The following is a 23118-nucleotide window of genomic DNA, read 5'->3' on the forward strand; positions in this document are numbered from 1 at the left end:
CAATTGATTAAAAAAAAACAGTTATAATGCAGTTTTTTTTAGTTGAAGCATAATTCAATTGTTCTTTATTTACATGAATCAACACATTTCAGGTATGTTTAATGAATAAAATGATTGTCCATTCACAAGGAAGTTGATGGGCAAAATAGTGAATTTATTGACCTTTTGTTGTCATCTTCAGGTCACGTGTTCTGTCCGTAACGGCTCTGCTACGATCGATCTGAGTCCTCTGATCCACTCTACTGGCTACTACACTGCTACAGGTTCATTTGGATGCAGTTCTGATTTGTCAAGCAACCACATTAACCTCCATTTTGTTTCCACCTTTTCAGACGACGCAGTGGACCAGGACGACGACGATTCCCCGGATTTTTACATCAACATTTGTCAACCTCTGAACCCAATTCCCGGAGTCACCTGCCCACCCGGTGCCACTGTCTGCATGGACCCTGATAATGGGCCTCCAATTGTGAGTCACCAATTTTAGAATGAAACATTTCATTTAGAATTCCACTCACGAGGACCTTGACATTTCTCTAAAAAGGACATCGGGCACACGACAAGCGGCCCTCAGATGAGCACCACGGGTGAAGTGTCCATCACTTACTCCAGCTCAACCCGCTGCGCATCAGACCCAGCATTGAACTTCACCTCAACCATCATTTTCATCTGCCGGAGAGGCGTAGAGCTCGTGAGTCCATTATTTCTTCCTCTAAACCACGTGTCCAAGTGGCGGCCAGGGGGCCAAATCTGGCCCGCCGCATCATTTTGTGTGGCCCGGGAAAGTAAGAGTGCCGACTTTCTGTTTTAGGATCAAATTAAAATGAAGAGTATAGATGTATATTTAATTTCCTGATTTTTCCCCTTTTAAATCAATAATTGTACTTTTTTAATCCATTTTTTCTGTGTTTTTAGTATTTTTTGTAAAATCTAAAAATAAATAAAAAAGCTAAAATAAACATTGTTTTAGATCTATAAAAAACTGAATATTTAAGGATTTTAATCCAGTTCTTTTAAACAATGTATTTAAAAAAAATCGAAATATTATATCTAAAATGGTCCGGCCCACATGATATCGAGTTGACATTAACGCGGCCCGCGAACCAACCCGAGTCTGACACCCCCGCTCTAAACTCTTTCCCTTTGCTGTGAAATCCCCTATTTTTCTCTTCAGGGATCTCCGCGTATGCTGAGGCTGCAGGGCTGCGTTTACATATTTGAATGGGCCACGCCCGTGGTGTGTTCCGATTCCACCCACACAAGCGGATGCAAGCTGACCGACACTCAGCTGCAGTACACCTTTGACTTGTCGGCATTGAGCGGCCAAGTGCAGGTGGGCACTCCTTATCATCGTCTGATTCGCCGCTAGTCTACCAGCTCTCCCAGTCAAAATAGAGCGAACGTTTAGCAGCCTAAACTGGTAGCCTATAAAGGGTTAAAGCAGGTGTTTGTGTTCCAGGTCCCGATAACCTCCTCCAAAAATTACCTCATCAACGTGTGCAGCTCGGTATCCGAGCCCGCTTGTCACGGGGGCGCCGTTTGCCTGGTGTCCGCCTCGGGTAAATCGGCGGCGTCCTTCGGCATCAGTAAGGCCATGACCATGGACTACAAGCACGAGGAGCAGGGGGTGCTGATGCAGTACGGCGGTGGGGATCCCTGCCCGCCGAGTAAGTGACCCATCTCATTTGCACCTTGGATATATCACGAGAAATTAATCGAAATCAACCGTGTGTCGTAGTGACGATGGAGAACAAGGCGTGCGTCTTTCCCTTCACGTTTATGACGAAGTCGTACACCGAATGCACCACAGACGGGAGAACCGACGGCAAGAAGTGGTGCGCTACTACCGAGGACTTTGACCTGGACAATGACAAGAGGGGCTTCTGTGGGCCAGGTGAGCCTTGACTCTTGGGCAAAGTGGACCGGGTACTCATTTAACTCTCTTTTAGTGTCCGGCAAACGCCAGTCGTCCATTTTATTTACCTGCGACCCGTCGGCGGGCCACGGCTCCCCGCAGCTGCTGTCGGAAACGGCGGGCTGCTCGGCCACCTTCATGTGGAAAACGAATGCCGTGTGTCCGCCACGGAAGATGGAGTGCGCGCTGGTCAGCCAGCATAAGACCTTCAACTTGAGAGACCTCTCCTCCCTCACCGAGCCGTGGAAGTTCAACCACCAAGGCGACTCGTGAGTGGCTTTCGGGAAACGGACGCGTTCTCGCCGTCCATTCTTGTGACCCGTTCTCCCGTACGTCCGCAGATATTACGTCAACCTGTGTCAAGGGATTCATAAACAACTCCCGGGATGTTCCGAGGACGCCACGGTGTGCCGTCACTCGGCGGACGGAAGCAACCAAACGCTGGGTCGCGTTCACACTCAGAAGATGAGCTACAAAGGTGGGAAATCATTGTGGCCATTACGGCTTAATACAAAATAGAAATTGCGTCGTTTCAGGCGGCATTCGCAACACTGTTTAACAAAGTTTTCGGCAGACATGCTTATGTTGTATAATGTTTACAGTCTACAGTTTAAAAATTATTCCCTCCATTATCAGAGTACTAAGAAATTTGCTGTTCGTGAATACTTTGAGCAAGTCTTTCATATGAAGGTCATTTATGTTTCTACTGCTAAAAAATATTGGAATAGGCATTGAATTTTGACTTGTAGGTCTAAAAATCTTAAAGTTTAAGAGTTTAATATCATTTTTCGAGGTCGGCTGAGAATTTTGTCCCAGAAATGGCATAAGATTCTCTTTTGTGGACACAGACGGCAAGATTTCCGTCAACTATTCGGCCGGCGACGACACCTGCGGTAACGGCGTGCCGGCAAAAACGGAGATCCAACTGACCTGCGGCACCACCATTGGACACCCAACCATTATCAAGTATGAACTTGACATGTGATGAAAAATGTCAAAGTGCCTGGAATACAAAAGAGTGCCATTCATTTACTTTCCAGTTAAGATATCTCAAGCAGCCTGTTAATGGCAGAAGAGATTTTTTTTAAGTTAAACTTTGGCTTCTTAAGACGCCATTATAAAGTAATAGACCTTACAGTAGTATCACTCATGCTGCAATGTGTATAGATTGTCCTATTTGGTTCCATTAAATAAGTATTTGTTATTTTTTTATTTATTGACTTTGTTTTGTAGTATTGACAAAGCGTCCTGCCTCTTTGTGATTGGCTGGGAGACTCGCTCGGCGTGCGCCGTCAAGCAACGTGAGGTGGAGATAGTCAACGGCACCATTCAGATCCCCAATACTGGCGCACGCCTCAGTTTGGGTGAAGTCTACTTCAGGTAGGGGACAAATGTTTGGCTTTCCTGTAACCCTTGACCTTTATTGACTCTTTACCATGTCACCCCAGTCACCACCAGGCCTCCGGAGATGTGCGCACCAACGGCGACATTTACATCTACCACATTCAGTTGTCTGGGCTGACCAATGCCTCGCTGCCCATGTGTATTGGCGCCAACATCTGCCAAGTTAAACTCAACGGAGAGTACAGGCGGCGGATTGGCTCCTCCAGCAAGGCAAAATATTACATCAGAGGTATTTGGCACACTTGTGTTTTGTCTATTTGAGGACTGTGAGCGACATTCTTTGGTCATTAAAAAATACATCACATTTTGGGTCCTGTAAACCACACCAGTATACGAAATGTTAATACAGTATTATATCAGTGCTTCGCTTTTTTGAGCTGCGGCACACTTTTTGCATTGAAAAAAAATCTCAGGACACCACCATTTGAAAATCTTTTGATTTAAAACTATGTCTGCTATATTAACAATAGTCATTCTCATCAAAGTTTTATTGGCAGGAATATCATGAACCTCCAAAATGATTCCAACATCTAATTTTTCATACTGACCTAATGTCAACAAAAGTTGATATCTGAACAACTTCCAGTTCGAGTGATGCAAAAATAAGTAATGTCATGTTTTTAATATAATAATTTTGACTTTTCTCCAAATATTACTTAAATCTCCTAATATTATGCAAAAAATGTAGTACTCACAGACTTTACATTATCAATAGTTGATGCCCTAGAAACCAAACAACTTCATGCTAGAGAAAAATAAGCAACAAAATGACTGTTTCACAATTAGAATCTTGTAATAGTATAATTTAACGTTCAACATATTTTTATTTTAACATTGTAATAGTTCCATTTTAATCTCATTATATTCATATTAATTTTTACTCATGGCACACCATTGTGACACATGAAACACTGGCCTATATGACCCAAAATGTAATGGTCTTTATGGGATTATTTTTTTAATTGTGAAAAAGAGTCACTTGCTCTTTAAGGGGTTAACTAGCAGAGAACACTTTAAAAAAATTTGAATGCAAAGTTGGGAATTTACAGTTTCCTACTCTGATTATGCAGTTTGATCACCTAAAGGTTAATCAGTCATCCCTTCATGCGTCATAGCTGTCATAATGTCCCCAGAAGAAATCTGGCCGGGTGACTCAATGACTTAAATGCTTCTGTACTTGGCTGCAGACCATCGCCTTGGCGACAGGACGATTTAGAGATTATTTGTGAGAGAGAAAAGGGAAAATAATGGAAAACATTTGGATGAACGTCAGCTCGTGCGTGCCGGTTCGATTGTTTGTCGTTCATCATGATGGCGACCAGATGCGATTTTTACTTTCATGATCTGAAAAAAAACAAAGTAAAAGCTGGAATTATTTATGTACATGGGATTTGTTTAAATTTATCATAGAGCGCTGAAAAAGTTGTCATCAAAAAATTATCATTCAGTTTAAAAAAAATGATGCTGTCAATCGTAGTGACTGATTTCATAGCTAACGGCAAGTCAATCTTCATTCACCCCCAGGTGGCGACTTGGACGTGATCGTGCCTTCCGAGTCGGCGTGCGGGCGGGATAGCAAGATGATGTCGTCCATCATCATGTTCAAGTGCAGCCCATTGGCCGGCGTGGGCATCCCCGTGTTCATGAGAGAGACGGACGGGTGCCTCTATCTGTTTTTGTGGCACACCGATGCCGTTTGTGGCCTCACGTAAGTGGAATCATCGGAGAATGCGATTCATTCTCAGGACTTAGAAAATTGACTTCATCCCGTAGGACCACCGACGCGCAAACGCAAGATGGTGACCAGGACGCCGGTCTTCCAGCTCTTTCTAGAAGGAGTCAAGCGGCAGCCATTTTACTGAGTCTGCTCATGGCGGTTGTCAGTGTTTGTTTACTGGCTCTGCTGTTGCGCAAGCAAGAAAGAAGGTAAGAAAACAAATCGGGCTTTTGCGAAGATCAAAATTTGGCACTGTTAAACCCCGGTGGCTCGCCAGGCTTTGAGGTAACCGTGTAAACGTTGACATTTTTTTTTTTTACAGAGAAAGGGTGATTCAGAAGATGGCTGGCTGCTGCAGGAGAGGCAACCAGGTCTCCTATAAATATTCCAAGGTGCGTCCTCCCAATGACTGATGTCCTGATTTGTGGTAAATAAACATTGGGTCACCAGGTGAACATGGATGAAGATGCCGGAGAAGACGAGATGGAGTGGCTGATGGAGGAACTGGAGTCTCCTTCCGCCACCGCCTCCTCCTCCTCTCTGTCCTTCTCGTCCTCGCAGAAAGGCCACGCCAACCACAGCAATGGCCACATCAAGACCAAGACGGTCAACACGGACGGCTTGCGTTCCTTCTCCTTAGATGAGCAGGAGGACGACAGTGAGGACGAGGTGCTCAGCGTCCCCGGAGTGCGCGTGGTCAAATCTTCATCCGTCCATCGTAGCGTCTTCCTGCAGGTGGGTCGAGTATTTTAGGATGAATCCTAAAGATGTCCTGCCTGTGTGGCTTATCTCGTTGTTTTGGCTATAGTTATCCGAAAAACAGTTTTTGGTTATCTTGTAAATTTAAAAAAACGCCTCTCCCCCCAAATGCAGCTTATAGTTCAGTGCGTCTTATATGTTTGTTTTCCCCTTTTCATTTTGCATTCTTTGACTGGGGCGTCTTATACTCGGGTGCAAATTATTGCCCGAAAAATAGCCTATTCTGTTGTTTTGGCTATAGTTGTCTGTAGTTATTTTGTAAATTAATAAAAAATGCCTCCTCCAAAATAGAGCTTATAGTTCAGTGCGACTTATGTTTGTTTTCCCCTTTTCATTTTGCATTCTTTGACTGGGGCGTCTTATACTCGGGTGCAAACTTATTGCCCGAAAAATAGCCTATTCTGTTGTTTTGGCTATAGTTATCCGTAGTTATTTTGTAAATTAAAAAAATGCCTCCCCCAAAATGCAGCTTATAGTTCAGTGCGGCTTATGTTTGTTTTCCTCTTTTCATTTTGCATTCTTTGACTAGGGCGTCTTATACTCGGGTGCAAACGTATTGCCCGAAAAATAGCCTATTCTGTTGTTTTGGCTATAGTTATCTGTAGTTATTTTGTAAATTAAAAAAAATGCTTCCCCCAAAATACAGCTTATAGTTAAGTGTGACTTGTGTTTTTTCCCCCTCTTCATTTTGCATTCTTTGGCTGGTGCGTCTTATACTCAGGTGCGACTTATTGCCCGAAAAATAGGCTATTTTCTTGTATTTTGTCGAGACAGTAACATTCCTGTGGTTGGTCTTGATTTTCATGTTTTTCAGGAGGAGAGCGACGAGGACCTGGTCGGCCTCTTGGACGAGCCCGAACGAAAGCGGAAGAGCGCCAAAGCGCGCTCGGCGAGCCGCCGGAATATCAACGAGGCGCCTAAGACCAAGCGGGAGGACGACGATAGCGACGAGGACCTCCTACGGGTGTAACTGGCCCCCAAGAACTGCTCTGGCTCGCTTTTTCTCAGTGAATGTCGCCATAGAAACTCCCTCAGCATTACAGACAATTCCTCCACTTCCCCTCAGCAGCCATCTTGTTATTTATTGATTGCTTCATTATTTAAAGTGTTTCTCACATTTGCTCTGCAAGCGAACAAGATGGTTGCATGATCCCTTGTGCGACCAGTTGGCATTTTGGCCAAAGTCGTGCTTTTTTTTCTTCTTTTCCTCCAGCTTTTTCTTTTAATTGTGCCATTTCTTTAGCACTTTATCACAAAGCGAGCATCTCTTTGCAGATTGTTTAAGACAAAGGCGGCAAAAGCGCAGGTGAAACGACCAACTTCGGATGAGCGGACGCAGGCGGTGAAGGTCAGTCGTTTTGCGGCTTTAAAGGGAAGCAAGGCATTGTTTACACTCATAAAAAAGCAAGTTATTTCTACCCCGGGAAAAGGGTGTTTTTTTTTAAAGATTGAATGTTCTCCCCTTTCCCACACGCTACATTCTCTGATTTTTGCAAATGGATTTTTTGTCTTGATTGTCAATGTCAATGCATTTGTCTCGTCAAAGCCATATTTTCACAACTGTTGCGCAAACCGAATCTGAGTCAAACGCATGCCAATAGTCAGATAGATAATGAGTTGATGTATAAACAAACAGACCCTTTTGTCCTCCGAATCAACACCTCACCTCACATCACATCATATTTCCATTCAGAGAAAGGAAAAATGGAGCTTCCCAATCTTAACGGATAAATGGCTCTTTTTACACAATTTTTATACCACACAAAAAAGAAAAAAAACATAAGTCGTAATATGACAGGAATAGTCATACCAGTACATTGTACTATTTTGAGATTTACATCGTACTGTCACAAGATTTCTCGTAATATGAATTAGATCTTGTAATTATTACAACTTTCCTTTTTAATCTTTCATTGTGTGGCCCTCATACTCTGCTGTAACCCATTTTTTTCCTAATCAGGAATAGTGTTTCAATGTTGCCATTTCAAAATACACAAATGAATATGTAGTACAATTTCTGTCAAACAGTATTTACTCAAGTCATACCAATTTTGTGTTAGGGTCAAAACTGTGAGGTAGGAAGAGACTGGCTCGGCGGTACGCAAATTTTTGTTTCTGATTTATAATTATTATTATTATTTTTAGAGTTTATTGGTTTGAAACATGTGATTGCAGAGACTCGCACATAATTTGCGATTCTGTAACCAGGACAAAAATGGCCGTGCGCTGGAGTAAAGCACAAAAAAAAGAGGTGTAATCATCATCCTGCTTTTGTTGTCTCATGTTTTTTTTGCTATTTAAAAGAACCTCCATGTCCCAATTTGAATAAATACCTTATGAAGGCCTTGGTGATTTGACACAAGGTTCACTCAGAACTTGTGAAGGCTCACAATGTCTTACTCAACTAACTTTTTTGACCTTACACTTCTGAACCACAGATTGGATGGGACGTCCAGCGGCGTCAATGCAACTGAAACGTAAGCATTCCAGCTGCAAGATTAATGACGATCCCTTTATTCATTCTTGAGTTACAGTGACCAAAAATATCCAAACACACACAAGTAGATTTCACCTACCGCCCAGCACCTTGCCCCACGTCAACCGTGACCAACGCATCACCTCACCTCATGTAAATGCCTCTTTTGCACCCACGTGCTGGTAAGTGCGAACTGGGTGCACTGGTTGGTTATGTAAAAGCAGTTAGGGAAGCCATGTGACGTCCCGAAGAGTACGTCTGTAAACACGCTTTAACGCTTCGCCGCGCAGTCCGCTGAACTTTGCTCCGACCCGTCCGCTTAAAAACCAGGCGGACCGGACCGCCGGCCACTGTCCGCCGACATGACTTCATTTGATGACATCTTGGAGGAAGTGGGCAAGTTCGGCCGCTGCCAGAAGCGCGTCTTCGCCCTTTTCTGTCTGGTCTCCATGCCCTGGGCCGGCGTCTACGTGGGCATCGTCTTCCAGGGTTTCACGCCGGACCACTGGTGCAAGGACGGAGTGGCGGAGCAGTGGAGGCTGCAGTGCCACCGCAGCCCGTCCGACACCCGGCGCTTGACCGCGCTGATGGTTAACGCATCGGGCGAGGTGCAGCGAAGCAGCTGCGAGCAGTACGATGTGGATTGGAACGCTACGCTTACCTGCGATACGCAAGAAGTCGACCTTAGCGGGATGCCCACCAAGCCTTGCTCCGGCGGGTGGGAGTACGACTACGAGGGGAGGCGGTCATTTGTCACAGAGGTACGACACACATGCCTTCATCTGCCAAGAAATTGTAGTAGTTTTGAAGCTCTTCTACATTTAATTACATCTTGACAGTATTTCATTGTTTATACAGACTTGTTTTTGCGACACTATTACTTTATATTTTATAGATGACCGTATTTTTATATATCACTAACATTTATGTTAACATACCCACACACACACACATAGAATAGCGATATCTGGACCCTGTAAAACTACAACTGTAGGAATGGTTGTTGAACTTGTGTTTCTGATTGTGCGCAGTTCGACCTGGTGTGCTCTGATGCCTGGCTGATGGACATGTTCCAGGCTATGCTCAACATCGGTTTCCTTCTAGGCAGCATTGCCATCGGTTACCTGGCCGACAGGTGAGTTATCGTCACCCAAGCATGCGTCACGATGGTTCTCCGGATCCTTCCGACGTTTCGTCCGCACAGGTTCGGCAGGAAATTGAGCTTCGTGATGTCCAATGTGTTCAACGCCGTGGCGGGGATTTTGGTGGCGCTGTCGCCCAACTATGTGTCCATGCTGATATTCCGCGTGCTCTTCGGGTTCGGCGTTAAAGGCGGCTGGATGGCGGGATACGTGCTGAGTGGGTAACTCTGTCCAAATAGTTTAACTGCAAGCTGTATTTTATTTTCCGTGCTAATATTTTCAATCATTATAGTATATAATATAAAAACTCAACTAGCCACAATGTTCCTCTTGCAAACCTCGTTTTTTTTAATCACAATAACAATAATGAGTTTTCCCCAATCAACCAGTCATTTGTCACATTGCCTTTCAGTCACGGAGATCGTGGGCGTCGAGTCGAGGCGCACAGTGGGCGTCTTATACCAGATGTTCTTCAGCGTGGGCCTTCTGGTTCTCCCCTTGCTTGCCTACTTTATCTCTGACTGGCGTTGGGTGCAGGTGGTCATCACCCTTCCCTATTTTCTCTTCATCATCTACTACTGGTGAGGTTGACTTTGCGCGTGATCTAGTAACTGAAATCCCGAACGAGATATTTATTTATTGTCAGGTTCATCCCCGAGTCTCCACGATGGCTTCTATCCCAGAATAGGAAGCCCGAAGCAGTGACCATCACCAAGGCCATGGCTAAGGAGAACAACATGACCGTGCCCAAAAATCTGGAGGTCTGAGCTCGGCAGGTTCCCCGCGAAGTGAGACGTGAAATCATGGAATCTTGATCCGCTTTTGCTTTGTCTGCCTCCTAGACACTAGCGGACGACAATGCCGACGAGTCCTCCTCCGCCTCCTTGATGGACCTTATCCGAACGCCCAAAATGAGAAAGCACACCTTCATCCTCAGCTACAACTGGTCAGTTTCAATTGGAGGAGTCTTGAAATGTCTTGAAATGTCTTGAAATGTCTTGAAATGTCTTGAAATGTCTTGAAAAGTCTTGAAAAGTCTTGAAAAGTATTGAAGCTTTTGTCTTCCTTCTTCTGTCTCTTCAATATTAGTATTATCACAAAGCCTGAGATTGTGTAGCTCTTGAAAGAGAAGTGAAAATACGCCCAAACGTCACGTGGTCTCGTGGCAGGTTCACCAGTGCGGTAGTATACCAGGGACTTATTATGCGTCTGGGCATCATGGGAGGAAACGTCTACATCGGTTTTCTGATCTCCGCCCTATTCGAATTCCCCGCCGCCTTCCTCATTCTCTTCACCATTGAGCGAGTGGGCCGGCGTCTCCCCTTCGCCGCAGCCAATGCCGTGGCCGGAGCTGCCTGTTTTATCACTGCCATGCTCCACGACGGTGAGTGCCACCAACAGCCGTTTTAAAAAAAAGTTTCTTATTCTTTTTTTTGCGATTTTTGCCAACATTCTGTTTGTCGCCGGCAGGTTGGTTGAAAACGGCCGTGGCTTGCGTGGGTCGACTGGGCATCACCATAACTTTCGAGATGGTTGTTTTTGTTAACACTGAACTCTACCCTACCTTTGTCCGGTATGACCATCTCTTTTGCGTAGTTGACTTTATTAACCAGGCACTTTGTCCGGCCGATTTAATTCAGGAGAAGCCAACAACGGGCAAGTTGCTCTTAACCCAGTGAAATTGTGAGGTCTCAAATTGGCTTACTCTGAATTAGTCTAATTTAGTAGTTATTATATAAAAAGCCTTCCGTCAAGTCCTCGATCCGTGCTAAGGTTGTGAAGTCTTCTGTCTGTCAGAAACTTGGGCGTGTCCGTATGTTCGACACTCTGTGACGTGGGTGGCATCTTGGCCCCCTTTCTGCTCTACCGACTGGCCGTCATCTGGTTGGAGCTGCCCCTCATCATCTTCGGTAAGGCCGAGGACTACCCAGCATCCACGGAGACGCTAACCTCTGCAATGTATCTCGCTTTCAGGCTGCTTGGCATTCCTGGCCGGTGCTTTGGTCTTGATGCTTCCTGAAACCCGTGGTGTGCCACTTCCCGACACAATCGATGATATTGAACACCCAAACAAGTGAGTCAACACATGAACGCTAGTTCTTGGACAAAATTATATGCTATTTTTTCATTTGGAATCCTCATAGTTTATGCAAACTTACTAATGCTAACTGTTTCTGTCATCTTCAGGACAAAGCAGGACGCAATGGAGACGCAGCAGCAGTTGTCCAGCAAGCTCCTCCCCAACAGCACCATTTCCACCAATCAAGAACCCGCAAGTGTCTGAGCAACTTCTTTAGATCCACATTATTTATTTTTGCTAGAAACTACATCTGTTCTCTACACAATTGTACGTCCCGTGTTTTGCACTAGTGCGGTAGCAGCAGCTACTGTGTTACCCAAGCTACCGAGCTAATGTGCTGCACACGTGTAGAAATTCTCTCTCGGGGAATAAACCAGAAAGACGGAAACCCTCGAAATATCCCCAGTGTTTATTACAGTCCCGATTAAATTTCCACTCCCTTACTTCCCCACCCACGTCAGTTGGCACTGATGGTTCGTCCTATCCAGGCCACGAACTTGGAGACTCGAGCGTAGACTCCGGGTTTCATGGCATTGGCGCAACCCAAACCCCAAGACGTGACACCCTGCAGGATGAATTTGTTCTCGTTGTCTTTACACACTAAAGGACCGCCGCTGTCGCCCTGCAAGTGTTGAGAGTTGTGAGGGGATGTAACGTGAGAGTCTGATTTTTTTTTAAGGACCTTTGGCGGCAAGGAGTCAGGATTACCTGGCAACTGTCGGTTCCGCCATCGATGTTTCCAGCGCACATTTCGTGATTTTTTACTCTGCCGTTCAGGTATGACGGGCGATTGCAGATCTTGTTCTCGATGACCGGGAAGCCTGTTTCCTTAAGGAAGCCCTCGCCGCCCGTACCTGGTAACCGTGGTAGCAGCCACAATTTTAGATACAGCGGCAACCACAACTGTAAATCAAGCTGTAGTCTTATGAAGTTGTATTGAAGAAATTGTTGCTTCATGTCATTACCAAGCTATCTAAATGTATATGTAGCAGTTGTATAGAAATGAAAGTCAAGTTCATCTTTGGAGAACCCATGGAAATGAATGGTCACTTCTGAACAAAATGTAAGACTTCTTGTGGCTTTTCTTACATGGCTCCATGAGACTTTTTTGCTGGCTCTACTTTTGATAGACATGCCTACACATTGATTCCTCAAACAGGTTTCTGGGGAAGACCAATAACTGCCCGATGCTTGAAATTCAACGGGAAGTCAGCAATTTTGCTTTGCAGCAAAGCATTTACCTAAGCTAGCTTCACTTAATTCCAGGTCTACAAGAATTGCTAATCAGCAACACTTGATTGCCTTTACCACAAATGTTTTGCTTCTTCCGGCACATGGATACCTTGAGTTTCCCCCCAACCAGTGACATAGCACTCAGTTCCACTTGGAACCATGTAGTCCTTCTCCGGCAGACACGCTGGCAGGACTTTGTCATTAATGACTGCAGGCCTGAAATTTGAAGACAAATAGATTTTTTTTGGTTTAGAGACAACACTCAGTACTCGTCACCTTTCCAGTTTGAGCAGCGCGATGTCGGCGCCGAAGGGTTCCAGCACTAGCTTCTCCAAGGCCCTTTGCTGGGCAGACAAGTCAAACGTTCGCTCTCTGTGCGTGCCTAGAACGATCATGTAGGCTGACGGTCGTTTGGATCTGCAATTTGTACAAGAAGAAGCTAACCGGTGTTTTTGAGTCGCCTCATTTGCTGGTGGACTGTTAATAAAAGCCTGACCTCTCCAGGCAGTGAGCAGCTGTCACCACCCATTGAGGGTGGATCAGAGTTCCCCCGCAGAAGTGCGTGCCTGAACTGGGAGGGGGAAAAGTTCAGTTAAGTGGCGCATCTGAAAAGAAAAGGTCTCTGGGATAAAATTCTTAATATTGTACAATCAAAAGCCTCTTTGTAACAAAACTGACTTGGTGCGAAGGCTAATCTGCCATGGCCACGAATGTGGTTTGGCGACACAGCCACCCACGATGCGACCGAAGCAACGCTTGGGTTTCGTGACGGGTGTGCCGCAAGTCATCCCCGCTGTGAAAGAATAGTGTTGTTATTGTCCGAGAATAAAAACTCAGAGGAAGGTTTTGTGTACCGCAGTCAGGGATCTGACAGTAATCCCATTTCTTGCTGCGGTCCGTTGTGTAGCACCACGGTCCGTTCGAGTCGGCGTCTGGATTTCTGCAGCTCTGGAAACAGTGCATAGAAAAAAATTAGGACGACTTGTATAAGGTCTGGAACACCCAGGTAACAAAATGCAAGCGCCATTGCCCATAACACAGGTGGACTCAACCCACATTTCTATCCAGACCCTTGTCAGGGTGTGTTTCCGGGGTGAAACTGTTGTGCTGGTGGGGTGTCTGCGCAGCCCACGCTTGGCATGTCACACCCGTAATGGTGATAGAGGTTGATCCACGGTAGGTGGAGCCATTCCCAACCTTGCACTCTGTCGAAAATAAATGCAAAATTGATTAGGCAAAACGAGAACCCCAAAAGCCAAAGGAGAGTTCACCTTTCTGGGTTGGAGTCTGGGGCAGTGTAGTATCAGGCGTGGTGGGTTTGGGTGCAGGAGCACCATCAGAAGGAAGCCGGGGACATTTGTCCAATTTGCAGTACTCCCAGCGGACGCTAGGGTCCATGGTGTAGCACCAGGGAGCTCGATCACTGTCAGGGTTCCTGCACAGGTTCCGCCTAAGGTCTCTGTTGGTCGAAGAGATTATCTCATCAGTGATAAGATTTGTGTTTGTGTTTGTATCAAGGTCAAAGGTGATATAGTAGTTGAGAAAACAAATGGATCTGGTACTGGAGCATCAATGAGCTAGAAGGTATCTCAGGCAAGATCTGAAAGTAGCTTCTTACGCTTGGGGGTACTGCCGTGGAGTTTTGGTGTGACTGTGTGGACTCATGGAGGTCCAGGCCTGGCATTTTTTACCACTGATGGTCTCAGAGGTCACCCCGCGATAACTGGACCCATTGCCCTCATAGCAGTCGTCGTCCTCAGTGGGAATAACCGGTTCATCTGCAGCAGGACGCTAATGTGATTTAGCCTGACTGGGAGCACCTTACCCCTTGTTCTCCTGCAAGTCACCTGGTCCAGGTCCGTCCCCGCAAGTGGGGATTCTGCAGTACTCCCAGCGGGTGTCCGGATCGGTGGTGTAGCACCACGGCTTTCTCTCATTATCGGGGTTCCGGCAGTAGTTGTTGTCCAGTCCCCTGTTGCGTGTATAGACAACCAAACTTAACACGGTAAGTGTCATTTTCAGTTAGGCCGTGGTAACAGTTGTTATGTTAGTATGTTTACAGTTGTAAAGGTCATGGTCACATGCAAATGTTGGAAAAAGATCTGTGCTTGATTGATTTGTAAGTTGACTGGTAGCTTCCTGAACCGTTCTGTTTGTTCGCTACTTGGACAACTGATTGTCAGATGGTCGGTCTGTCAGAGGAGTCTCGTTGCCCTAATTCCCCGCCTGCTGCCGTGGTATTGTCCTCACTTGCAAGGGTAGTTTTCAGGCGAGCGGTTGTGCTTCTGAGGGGTTTGTTCGGACCAGCTCTGACACGTTTTTCCCGACTCGGTCACAGCGATGCTTCCCCGGTAAGCGCTGCCCTCGCCTGTAGTGCAGGTGGTCTCCGGAGCCAAGGTGGGAGTTTCCGAGGCTGTCGAAAACACGAGCTGTTGTCTCTAAAGATCTCATCAACTAACAAGATGAGTCTCTACTGTGGCTTACCGCAACGAGGGACGGAACAAAACTCCCATCTTTTGTTGGTGTTAGTCGTGAAACACCAAGGCTTAGGGTCTCCGTCTGGGTTCCTGCAGTAGTTCTCCTCCAGGTACTTGTTTGGGAGCCTGGAAGTGAGTTGTACAGCAATGGCGTTGAATTTAGATATTCGGATGAGAATTTTTGAAAGACGGTGTTGGAGACACGAGGAGCTCACGCGTCGGGGTCGTAGCCATGGTTGTGTGGTTCCTGCGAGTCCCAGCGCTGGCAGGCTACACCGCTCTCGGTGACAGAGGTCTTGCCTCGGTAGTTCTCGCCGTTGCAATGTATACAGTCTTCTGCTGGGACACGAGGGAAGTCATTTTGGACATTCCGCACTCGCGCAAGACGTGAGCGAAACTGGCGAACCTGTGCAGCTTTGAATGTTGCAGTGCTCCCAGCGGGTATCGGGGTCGGTGGTGTAACACCAGGGACCCCCCGCGTCTTCATCGGGGTTTCTGCAGAAGTTGGACAGCAGGTCTGCCTTGGGGTGGGTCTCTGGCGTCATGCTGGAGCCAGACAAAGGATTAGAAATTATAGTCTATGATGTAAATAAAGAAGATACGTCGATCGGAGAGGACAGTCATGTAGAATAGTAAAGCCCATAGAAAAAAGGTCATCTCGCTACATACTTGGGCCTGTGTGGGGATTTGGCGTCCCACCGCTGACATGTCTTTCCAGACTTTGTTCTGGATTTTGTCCCTCTGTAGTCTTTTCCGATTCCATTCACACACTCCAGGAGGTAATCTGCAATGTAAACATTTTGGTCAATTTAGGAGCTAAAATTGCAAATCTGATCACAATATCACTGTGGTTCTTACAAAAGTTACCCCAAAATCCCAATGGAGAAAAAAATACAACACACTCGCCTTGTTTTTCATATAAAGCTGAGCTTGCTCTGCGGAGCACCGTCTCCGTTTTGGAGTTTGCCCCTACTGTCCAACATTCCTGATCCTTGTCCACATACAAAAAGGACCTGTAAACACATGGTCAAAAACATTCTAAGGGTTCATCACAAATACATTTTGACCGGAAAGTTTGCCAAACTTTGAGTGTGGAGGTCCACAAACATTTTTAAGATATGAACCAAATGAATGTAAGTACTTTGGTGAACATAGTGCGTGTGATTGGAAAATAGCACAACCTGCACATGAAAATGGTCTCGGCGTCACATTTGGCCGCACACTCTTCCACCGTGTTGGTGGAATACAAGCGCTTGTCGATGGAGAGTAACCAGGCACCCCCGGTTTTGGAATAACCCGAAACTGCCTCACTACCGCTCACTAGAGGTACACAAAAACACAACATTTAATAAGAACCAACTCCTCTATAGCAGGGGTATGCAATCTTTATATTCTTGTTGTTTCATAATCAGGAAAAAAAAAAGATCAGGTTTTTAATGTCTATAAGTATTAACTGATTGGCTGCCATTATTGTGATAGATGTCTTAATACAGTATGGCCATTTGATTGATTCTACGTTTTAATTTAAGGACACTTTTTTAATTTGGCAAATAAAATCTAATTTTCATCATGTAAAAAAAAGTCTAATTTCCAAAAGTTGTAAATATATTTATAACACGAACAAATACGCAGCAACAAGCCTGAGAGGAATATATATATATGTACATATGTTGAAACTTATGATTCAATAATAGTCAGATAACAAACATGTTTAACATGCAAATTCACTTCATCTTCTTTCCAAAGATTTAGTTTTCTATTTGTCGTACTTACCGGCGATGCAGACGAGCGCTGTCAGCAGCAGGGCCGCTTTGGACGTCTCCATCACGTACTTTGCGAGGTCCTGATGCCAGCGAAGCAGCGGCAAGATGCTCCCTCGCCTTCTTTTCTCATCGACTCGCCGTCCCTTAGGCCACCGCCGAGGTCAACTCGGACTCTGGTCAATCATTGGCTTCCCGGCAAGGACGCAAGCACGCGCCATCGGGTCAAAAACCTCCCAACGGATCTTTACACTACATGTATCCATAGGACAAATATGTGCTTAGAATGCAAATGCCGATATCCAAAAAATCACCTTAACAAATGTTTTGGGGGGGTTCTCACTTTCAGAAAGGATCCCCGAGATAAGGTATGAGCTTGAAGAAAAACCCAAGATGTTGGCAAACACTGATTACCACTTTTAATCAATTTCCGGGGAGCGGCCATTCAATTTGCAGAAAAACGAGGTATGAGTGAGAACAAAGTCTTTTTTTAATCATCTGTACCATGGTATTTTGGTGGTTGTTTTTTGTCATCTTGTTGATAGCTAGTACGTTGTGCGCCAATTTGTCCTACTGTAGATGTACTGATCCGAAAATCTAGAAGTCCATCGATTGGCAAAGTTAATGTTCAGCGCCAAAGGGACCAACGTCCTCGTTCACAAACATTTGCTTTGCGGCTTCAGGCAATCTGCCAATCCAATCACGGCAACTGATGGCTTTTTTCTGGACTTAACTACTATGAAAGTGCGTAGAATAAGTCTTCTCAACCCACAGCTACAGTCACAATAGGATACATAAAATGTTAATGTATCCTCATGTTCATTTAACTTGGCCATTTCCCCCCTTATAAAAACCTGGATTTTGTAGGACATTCACAAGAACACAGGAAAATTATTGACAAACGGCCTGTTTTTGTTGTGAAATTGACACAATTGTAAATTGCAAAAAAAAAACAAGACAAAAAAGGACTTAAACTATAATTCTATTATTTGCTACAACGTTGGATGTCTGAAACAAAACAAATTGATTCAATCAGAATTCTGGATTTTCAACCTAAATTCATTTACTATATATATGGGAGTCAAACGAGATGAGTGTCATACTCTTTATCACCACTAGAAGGCGTCTAAAACCAAGACAACCCTACCTTTGTAATTTATTTATTTTAGGTGTATGCGTAAATAAAAACAATGTAATTGGTAATTGTAAGGTAAAATTACAAAAACGTTCAGCGCGACTTTAAATACTGTTTTCAGACAAATGCTTCTATTTTTTTTTCAATCGCAGGCAGGACTAATTAGTCGTCAGCTGAGACGTGCACATGCATGTCACGTGACTGCCATTTCCGCGTTTCAAATGAAAAACGTTTGCTAGGAAAGCTCAAATACATCTTTTGTCTCTCCAATATACGTAAAACGTTGAAGAAACATTAAACACATCTCGTCGTATAGCTTCACGTTGCTGGAAAATCGGTAAGATTCTCAAAATAACTTGATTAGTGGGGATTTTCAGTATACTATATAGTTCACTCTTAAGCGTTAATTGTTTGTGGGACTTGTAACACAAAGTGCTGTTAAAAGTGAGTTCAAGGACTTTCAAAATGCAAAAAACCGTAACTTTCTGAATTGCTAATGCTCGGATTTGTCGCATTCTGTTTAGATTCGTTGCAAAATGAAGACAAAATGTACTTGAAATGTTTTAATGTAATCAGCAACTTGTGAAATGACACAGGTGGTTGCAGATTAATCAGACGTTTCAATCTACAAAATTAAAGAGCAGTAAACATAAAAAATCTAGTAATTTCAACAGGTTATTGGCATTCCCAAGTTTAGTCCAAATCGTTTCATCTAAAGGGGAAGACAAAAATAAGAATTAACTATTTTACAAAAGGGAGTGTTAATTTTTGGTTGCAAGAATATATGAAGAAAACATTTCATCCCCGCAGGGATGCACTGGGTAGGGCTCGTGTTGGCATCATGGCTCCTGGCGGTCACTGTCTCCTTGGACAACGGCCTGATGCGGACCCCTCCCATGGGTTGGTTGGCGTGGGAACGCTTCCGCTGCAACGTGGACTGCGAGCATGACCCCAGGAACTGCATCAGGCAAGTCTCACATTTGCAGTCCTTCACTTTTAGCGTTTCCTAACTCAGCGTGACTCATTCCCCATCCAGTGAGCAATTGTTCACCGACATGGCCGACAGACTGGCAGAGGACGGCTGGAGGGAGCTGGGCTACGTGTACGTCAACATCGACGACTGCTGGTCGTCCATGCAGAGAGACCAACGGGGGCGGCTCCAAGCTGATCCCAAAAGGTGTGCGCATACACAAACACGCACAGTTTAAACACCGCTAATCCTGTAGGTCAATAAATGTTTGACTTAAGGTGTTGCCAGTCATAAGACAATCAAACATGGGTCGAAAGACTCGCAAGGAATTCGTATCATGCGCCTATAAATCATACTTGAAGTATGAAAACAAAAAAAAATGTACAGGTTTTTCAAGGTTGACTCAGATTGTAGTCATTCAAAATAAATAATAGTCTCCATATTTAAGCATAAGTATGTCTGTAACATTTTTAGATTAAAAAAAAAAGAATGCTTCCTTGCTTTTTAGATTTAAATATATGGTTGATCTTTTTTTGTGAGAAAGGGTAGAGTTATTAGTTTTTAATTCAAGGATATGCATTAAATATAATTTTATTGTAATTAAAAATGGGTGTGGAAATATATATAATAAAATATATTCAGTTTTATTATTTAATTTTAACATTTTTATATATGGATTAGGCCCACGCCTGGATTAGATTATACAAAGTGATTCAAATTGCTGCACCATTTCCTAAAATCAAATCTAGATTTAAAAAAAATAATAAACACGTCTGATGTCCTTTTCAGGTTCCCTGGGGGGATTCGCCGGCTGTCCCGCTACATGCACGACCGAGGGCTAAAATTGGGCATTTACGGCGACATGGGCACACACACCTGCGGGGGCTACCCCGGCACGCCATTGGACAAGATCGAAGTGGATGCTCAGACCTTCGCCGAGTGGGAAGTGGACATGTTGAAGCTTGACGGTTGCTATTCCAATGCCACGGTGCAGGCGCAAGGTAAGCAAGATGTCTGATCCGTGACTGGGTTAGGATTGCTTACTCAAGGCCCCGTTTAATCGTGTTCCTCTCTCGGATAGGCTATCCTCGCATGTCCAAGGCCCTCAACGCCACAGGCCGTCCCATCGGCTACTCTTGCAGCTGGCCTGCTTACCAAGGCGGTTTGCCACCCAAGGTACCAGAATCATTTAGCCTAACAGTCTCCATCTTTGCACTCTGTTTAAAACACATTGGCATTTTTTTAGGTGGATTACAGTCTTTTGGCCAAGATCTGCAACCTTTGGCGTAACTACGGCGACATCCAAGACTCGTGGACCAGCGTCTTAAACATTGTGGATTGGTTCTTCGATAACCAGGAAGTGCTGATCGCCGCTGCCGGGCCGGGACGTTGGAATGACCCCGATATGGTTTGTACAAGTGACACATGCAGACTGGATAGAAATTCAAATGAGCTGATTTTCAATAATTACTGGACACTTCTTGCAGCTGATCATTGGCAACTTTGGCCTTAGCCTGGAGCAATCCCGCTCGCAAATGGCGCTATGGGCTATCATGGCCGCCCCTCTCTACATGTCTAATGACTTGCGCACCATTGGCAGCGGTGCCCGCAGCATCCTGCAAAACAAAATGGCCATTAGAATCAACCAGGATCCTCTGGGTCTTCAGGGGAGACGCATCCTCAAGGTATGACGCTCATTTTGATCTTTTACCTTTTTAATCTGATTTGAATTGCCATTTCTTCCCATCAGGAGAAGAGCAACATCCAAGTATTTTGGCGGCCGCTGTGTAACGACGCCAGCACCCTGGTGTTTTTCAGTCGACGGGACGACATGCCGTACCGCTACCAGACGTCCCTCAGCAAGTTAAACTACACCACGGGAAGCTACAAGGTTCGTATCGGTAGCAAGGCTAGCAAAGCGTATCCACGTAATGTATTTTATCGTCTCAATATTTCAGATTTTTGACGTCTTCTCCGGGAAAACCATGATTCTCAAAGACTCGATTAGCTTCGTAGTGTCGGTCAACCCCTCCGGCGTAGTCATGTGGTACGTCTCGGCGCCCGAAAAACCCAGAACCCTCGCGCGCCAGTTCTCCTCAAACGATCGACTCGGAGGATTTTTCCGGGGTTACTTTGCCAACGCCGTCCCGCAGGTCTTCTTGTGATCTTCCCATTGTTTAGCTTTGACTTAAAATACATCAAAGTGCTTGCTAACGAAGAGCTTAGCAAAAGTAAATTCCGAAGACTGAAGTGAACTTGGAGTGAGACTTTTTTTTTTTCTGTAATGCAACAAATTTGAAAAAACGATTAACAATGAGACTCCGACACTACAATAGTTGTGTAACAATCATTTGGAAGCAAAACTGCACTTGGACTTTTGATTATGAACTCTTGATCTGGCATAATTAAATCGATATCAATATATATCTGTATTTATTTCTCCAAGTGATGCATTTTAGGAGAAGAGTTCAAATCCGAGGTCTCCAATCACTTGAATATCTGTGGGACAATATTTTGCAAGAAAATATTTTACAAAAAATGATTAAAAATAAATAAAAGACAATAAATTAAATATGTTTTTAAAAGTTATTTCAATATCAAATAGTAGAAAATAAAAATTTAAAAAATCGTTCACAAAAAAATGACAAAAGGGGTGTTATATTTTGTGGTGTTTTTCTCCCAGTGAGCGAGCCAAATTGCAATAGACATTTTGCATCCTCTTATGTTGAAACCAGCAGATGTCAGCGTTGCCCTTCAGACCTTAACATGAAGGTAAAGTGCTTCCCTTGCCAAAAAGTGCACCTGCTGAAAAGCACAAGGTCTGTCAGCTGCTACCTTGGACTTGCACTACCTCTATCACCTGCTTCCTTAATATCCCTCCTCGGGCCAACATTGGCTACCCACTTTGACCTTAACACTTTTATCCTCAGAAAATCTCCACTATAATCACAAAGTATTTCTACATAGTTACTCCTCATCCACTGTGAGACGTGGAAATATTGAGGTTAACCCTTTAAAGAGGCGGTCCGGGAGCCAAATCTGGCCCGCCGCATCATTTTGTGTGGCCCGGGAAAGTAAATCATGAGTCCCAACTTTCTGTTTTAGGATCAAATTCAAATGAAGAGTATAGATGTATATTAAATTTCCTGATTTTCCCCCTTTTAAATCAATAATTGTAATTTTTTATCATTTTCTGTGTTTTTAGTTCAAAAGTCATTTTGTAAAATCTGAAAATATAAAAAAAGCTAAAATAAGCATTGTTTTAGATCTATTAAAAACTGAATATTCAGGGATTTTAATCCATTTATAAAAAAAAAAATCAAAATATTATATCTAAAATGGTCTGGCCCACATGAAATCAAGTTGAACCACGCGAACCAACCCGAGTCTGACACCCTTGCTTTAAACTTTTAAAGGATACTCATTGAAATCGTCGCCTGCTATTCACGCACACTTTTTGCAGTGTGTTGGTGCAAATGGGAGGCCATTAGGAGTTTAATTTTATGAAATTTAGTCAGGCTTATAAAGCATTACACGACATAACTGTATATGGACGCCAAGTGTCTGTGGGGTTAATACCTTTTTTTCCCTCTTTGTTATTAAATGACCCAAAATAGTTACTTCCCTCACAGCGGGTTATATCGGACATATCGGATAACTCGCACACTCTGTTGAACCGACACCTGGGCCGTAGTGACGTGGGAAAGCCGCAAAGACGGATTTCACCCAAAAGCAAAGAATGGACTCAGTCAAGTGTCTATTGGTAGATGGGCACATGGGAGAACGGGGAGAGAAGAGAAGGGAAGGCGAAAAAGGAGGGAGGTTTCTTTTTCAGAGCTGAAGAGCGTTCCTGCCGAAGCTCACGTAGGCCCGCAGCTGCGGGGGCACGCCGTCGCCGCTCGTTGCGCCCCGCTCATGTGGTCTGATTTGATTAAGTAGCCCCCACCGCCGGGCTTTTCCGCCAATGGCAAACGGGCACCCCGAAAATCCGACCTAGATGAAACGATTGGCGCCCCAGACGGGCTTTGGCTCGCAATATGAGGATCGTCT

At 44.5% G+C, this 23118-nt stretch overlaps 4 protein-coding genes across 6 annotated transcripts in view; 3 read left to right on the top strand and 1 right to left on the bottom strand.

Moving 5' to 3' along the window:
• igf2r (insulin-like growth factor 2 receptor) overlaps positions 1-7279 on the top strand; it is a 21760-nt gene extending 14481 nt beyond the window's left edge. The window contains exons 38-53 of one of the 2 annotated variants that reach the window (XM_077586573.1): positions 182-263; positions 333-469; positions 545-691; positions 1175-1333; positions 1460-1667; positions 1739-1894; positions 1950-2184; positions 2257-2393; positions 2764-2881; positions 3149-3295; positions 3364-3548; positions 4844-5027; positions 5093-5245; positions 5359-5407; positions 5487-5771; positions 6610-7279. In XM_077586573.1, the coding sequence (XP_077442699.1) occupies positions 182-263; positions 333-469; positions 545-691; positions 1175-1333; positions 1460-1667; positions 1739-1894; positions 1950-2184; positions 2257-2393; positions 2764-2881; positions 3149-3295; positions 3364-3548; positions 4844-5027; positions 5093-5245; positions 5359-5407; positions 5487-5771; positions 6610-6765 (2538 nt within the window). In that variant the 3' untranslated portion in view covers positions 6766-7279. Of the gene's footprint in view, positions 1-181; positions 264-332; positions 470-544; positions 692-1174; positions 1334-1459; positions 1668-1738; positions 1895-1949; positions 2185-2256; positions 2394-2763; positions 2882-3148; positions 3296-3363; positions 3549-4843; positions 5028-5092; positions 5246-5358; positions 5429-5486; positions 5772-6609 lie in introns of both variants that reach the window. The other variant, XM_077586571.1, reaches the window with a different exon arrangement.
• Positions 7275-11881, top strand: slc22a2 (solute carrier family 22 member 2). Its single transcript, XM_077586578.1, has 11 exons — positions 7275-9032; positions 9303-9406; positions 9476-9630; positions 9826-9994; positions 10060-10174; positions 10256-10359; positions 10583-10797; positions 10884-10986; positions 11211-11323; positions 11388-11487; positions 11601-11881. The coding sequence occupies exons 1-11, from the start codon at positions 8634-8636 to the stop codon at positions 11695-11697; spliced, it is 1674 nt and encodes a 557-aa protein (XP_077442704.1). The 5' UTR covers positions 7275-8633; the 3' UTR covers positions 11698-11881.
• Positions 11882-11886: 5 nt separating this feature from the next.
• On the bottom strand, positions 11887-17141 carry plg (plasminogen). Of its 2 annotated transcripts, none has more exons than XM_077586575.1 (19): positions 16977-17141; positions 16385-16523; positions 16110-16216; positions 15873-15987; positions 15610-15749; positions 15419-15539; positions 15211-15329; positions 14977-15139; positions 14574-14698; positions 14345-14504; positions 13998-14185; positions 13783-13931; positions 13581-13674; positions 13405-13519; positions 13223-13297; positions 13003-13143; positions 12836-12942; positions 12202-12347; positions 11887-12115 (listed from the first exon to the last, which is right to left on the bottom strand). In XM_077586575.1, exons 1-19 carry the CDS (start codon positions 17026-17028, stop codon positions 11951-11953), a joined length of 2421 nt encoding a protein of 806 aa, XP_077442701.1. In that variant the 5' UTR covers positions 17029-17141; the 3' UTR covers positions 11887-11950. The 2 variants fall into 2 exon arrangements, with proteins under 2 accessions (XP_077442701.1, XP_077442700.1); XM_077586574.1 differs by having other exon boundaries at positions 15419-15542.
• A 1015-nt stretch (positions 17142-18156) lies between these two features.
• Positions 18157-21492, top strand: naga (N-acetylgalactosaminidase, alpha). The gene is given in 8 exon segments (XM_077587873.1): positions 18157-18435; positions 18909-19275; positions 19858-20069; positions 20150-20244; positions 20315-20476; positions 20556-20753; positions 20819-20959; positions 21027-21492. Coding segments are annotated over 7 exon segments (1380 nt in total). The 5' UTR covers positions 18157-18435; positions 18909-18910; the 3' UTR covers positions 21234-21492.
• Positions 21493-23118: the final 1626 nt, after the last annotated feature.

This window comes from Stigmatopora argus, chromosome 19, assembly GCF_051989625.1.
Source record: "Stigmatopora argus isolate UIUO_Sarg chromosome 19, RoL_Sarg_1.0, whole genome shotgun sequence".
NCBI lineage: Eukaryota > Metazoa > Chordata > Actinopteri > Syngnathiformes > Syngnathidae > Stigmatopora > Stigmatopora argus.

Excerpts from the sequence above, each read along its gene's own strand:
- slc22a2 (XM_077586578.1), top strand. The coding sequence starts at position 8,634 with ATGACTTCATTTGATGACATCTTGGAGGAAGTGGGCAAGTTCGGCCGC. Across the intron at positions 9,033-9,302 it reads GGCGGTCATTTGTCACAGAG|TTCGACCTGGTGTGCTCTGA; the intron begins GTACGACACACA and ends GATTGTGCGCAG. Across the intron at positions 9,631-9,825 it reads GATGGCGGGATACGTGCTGA|TCACGGAGATCGTGGGCGTC; the intron begins GTGGGTAACTCT and ends ATTGCCTTTCAG.
- plg (XM_077586574.1), bottom strand. The coding sequence starts at position 17,028 with ATGGAGACGTCCAAAGCGGCCCTGCTGCTGACAGCGCTCGTCTGCATC. Across the intron at positions 12,348-12,835 it reads TGGTTGGGGGGAAACTCAAG|GTACGGGCGGCGAGGGCTTC; the intron begins GTATCCATGTGC and ends CACGGTTACCAG. Across the intron at positions 12,116-12,201 it reads GCGGAACCGACAGTTGCCAG|GGCGACAGCGGCGGTCCTTT; the intron begins GTAATCCTGACT and ends CAACACTTGCAG.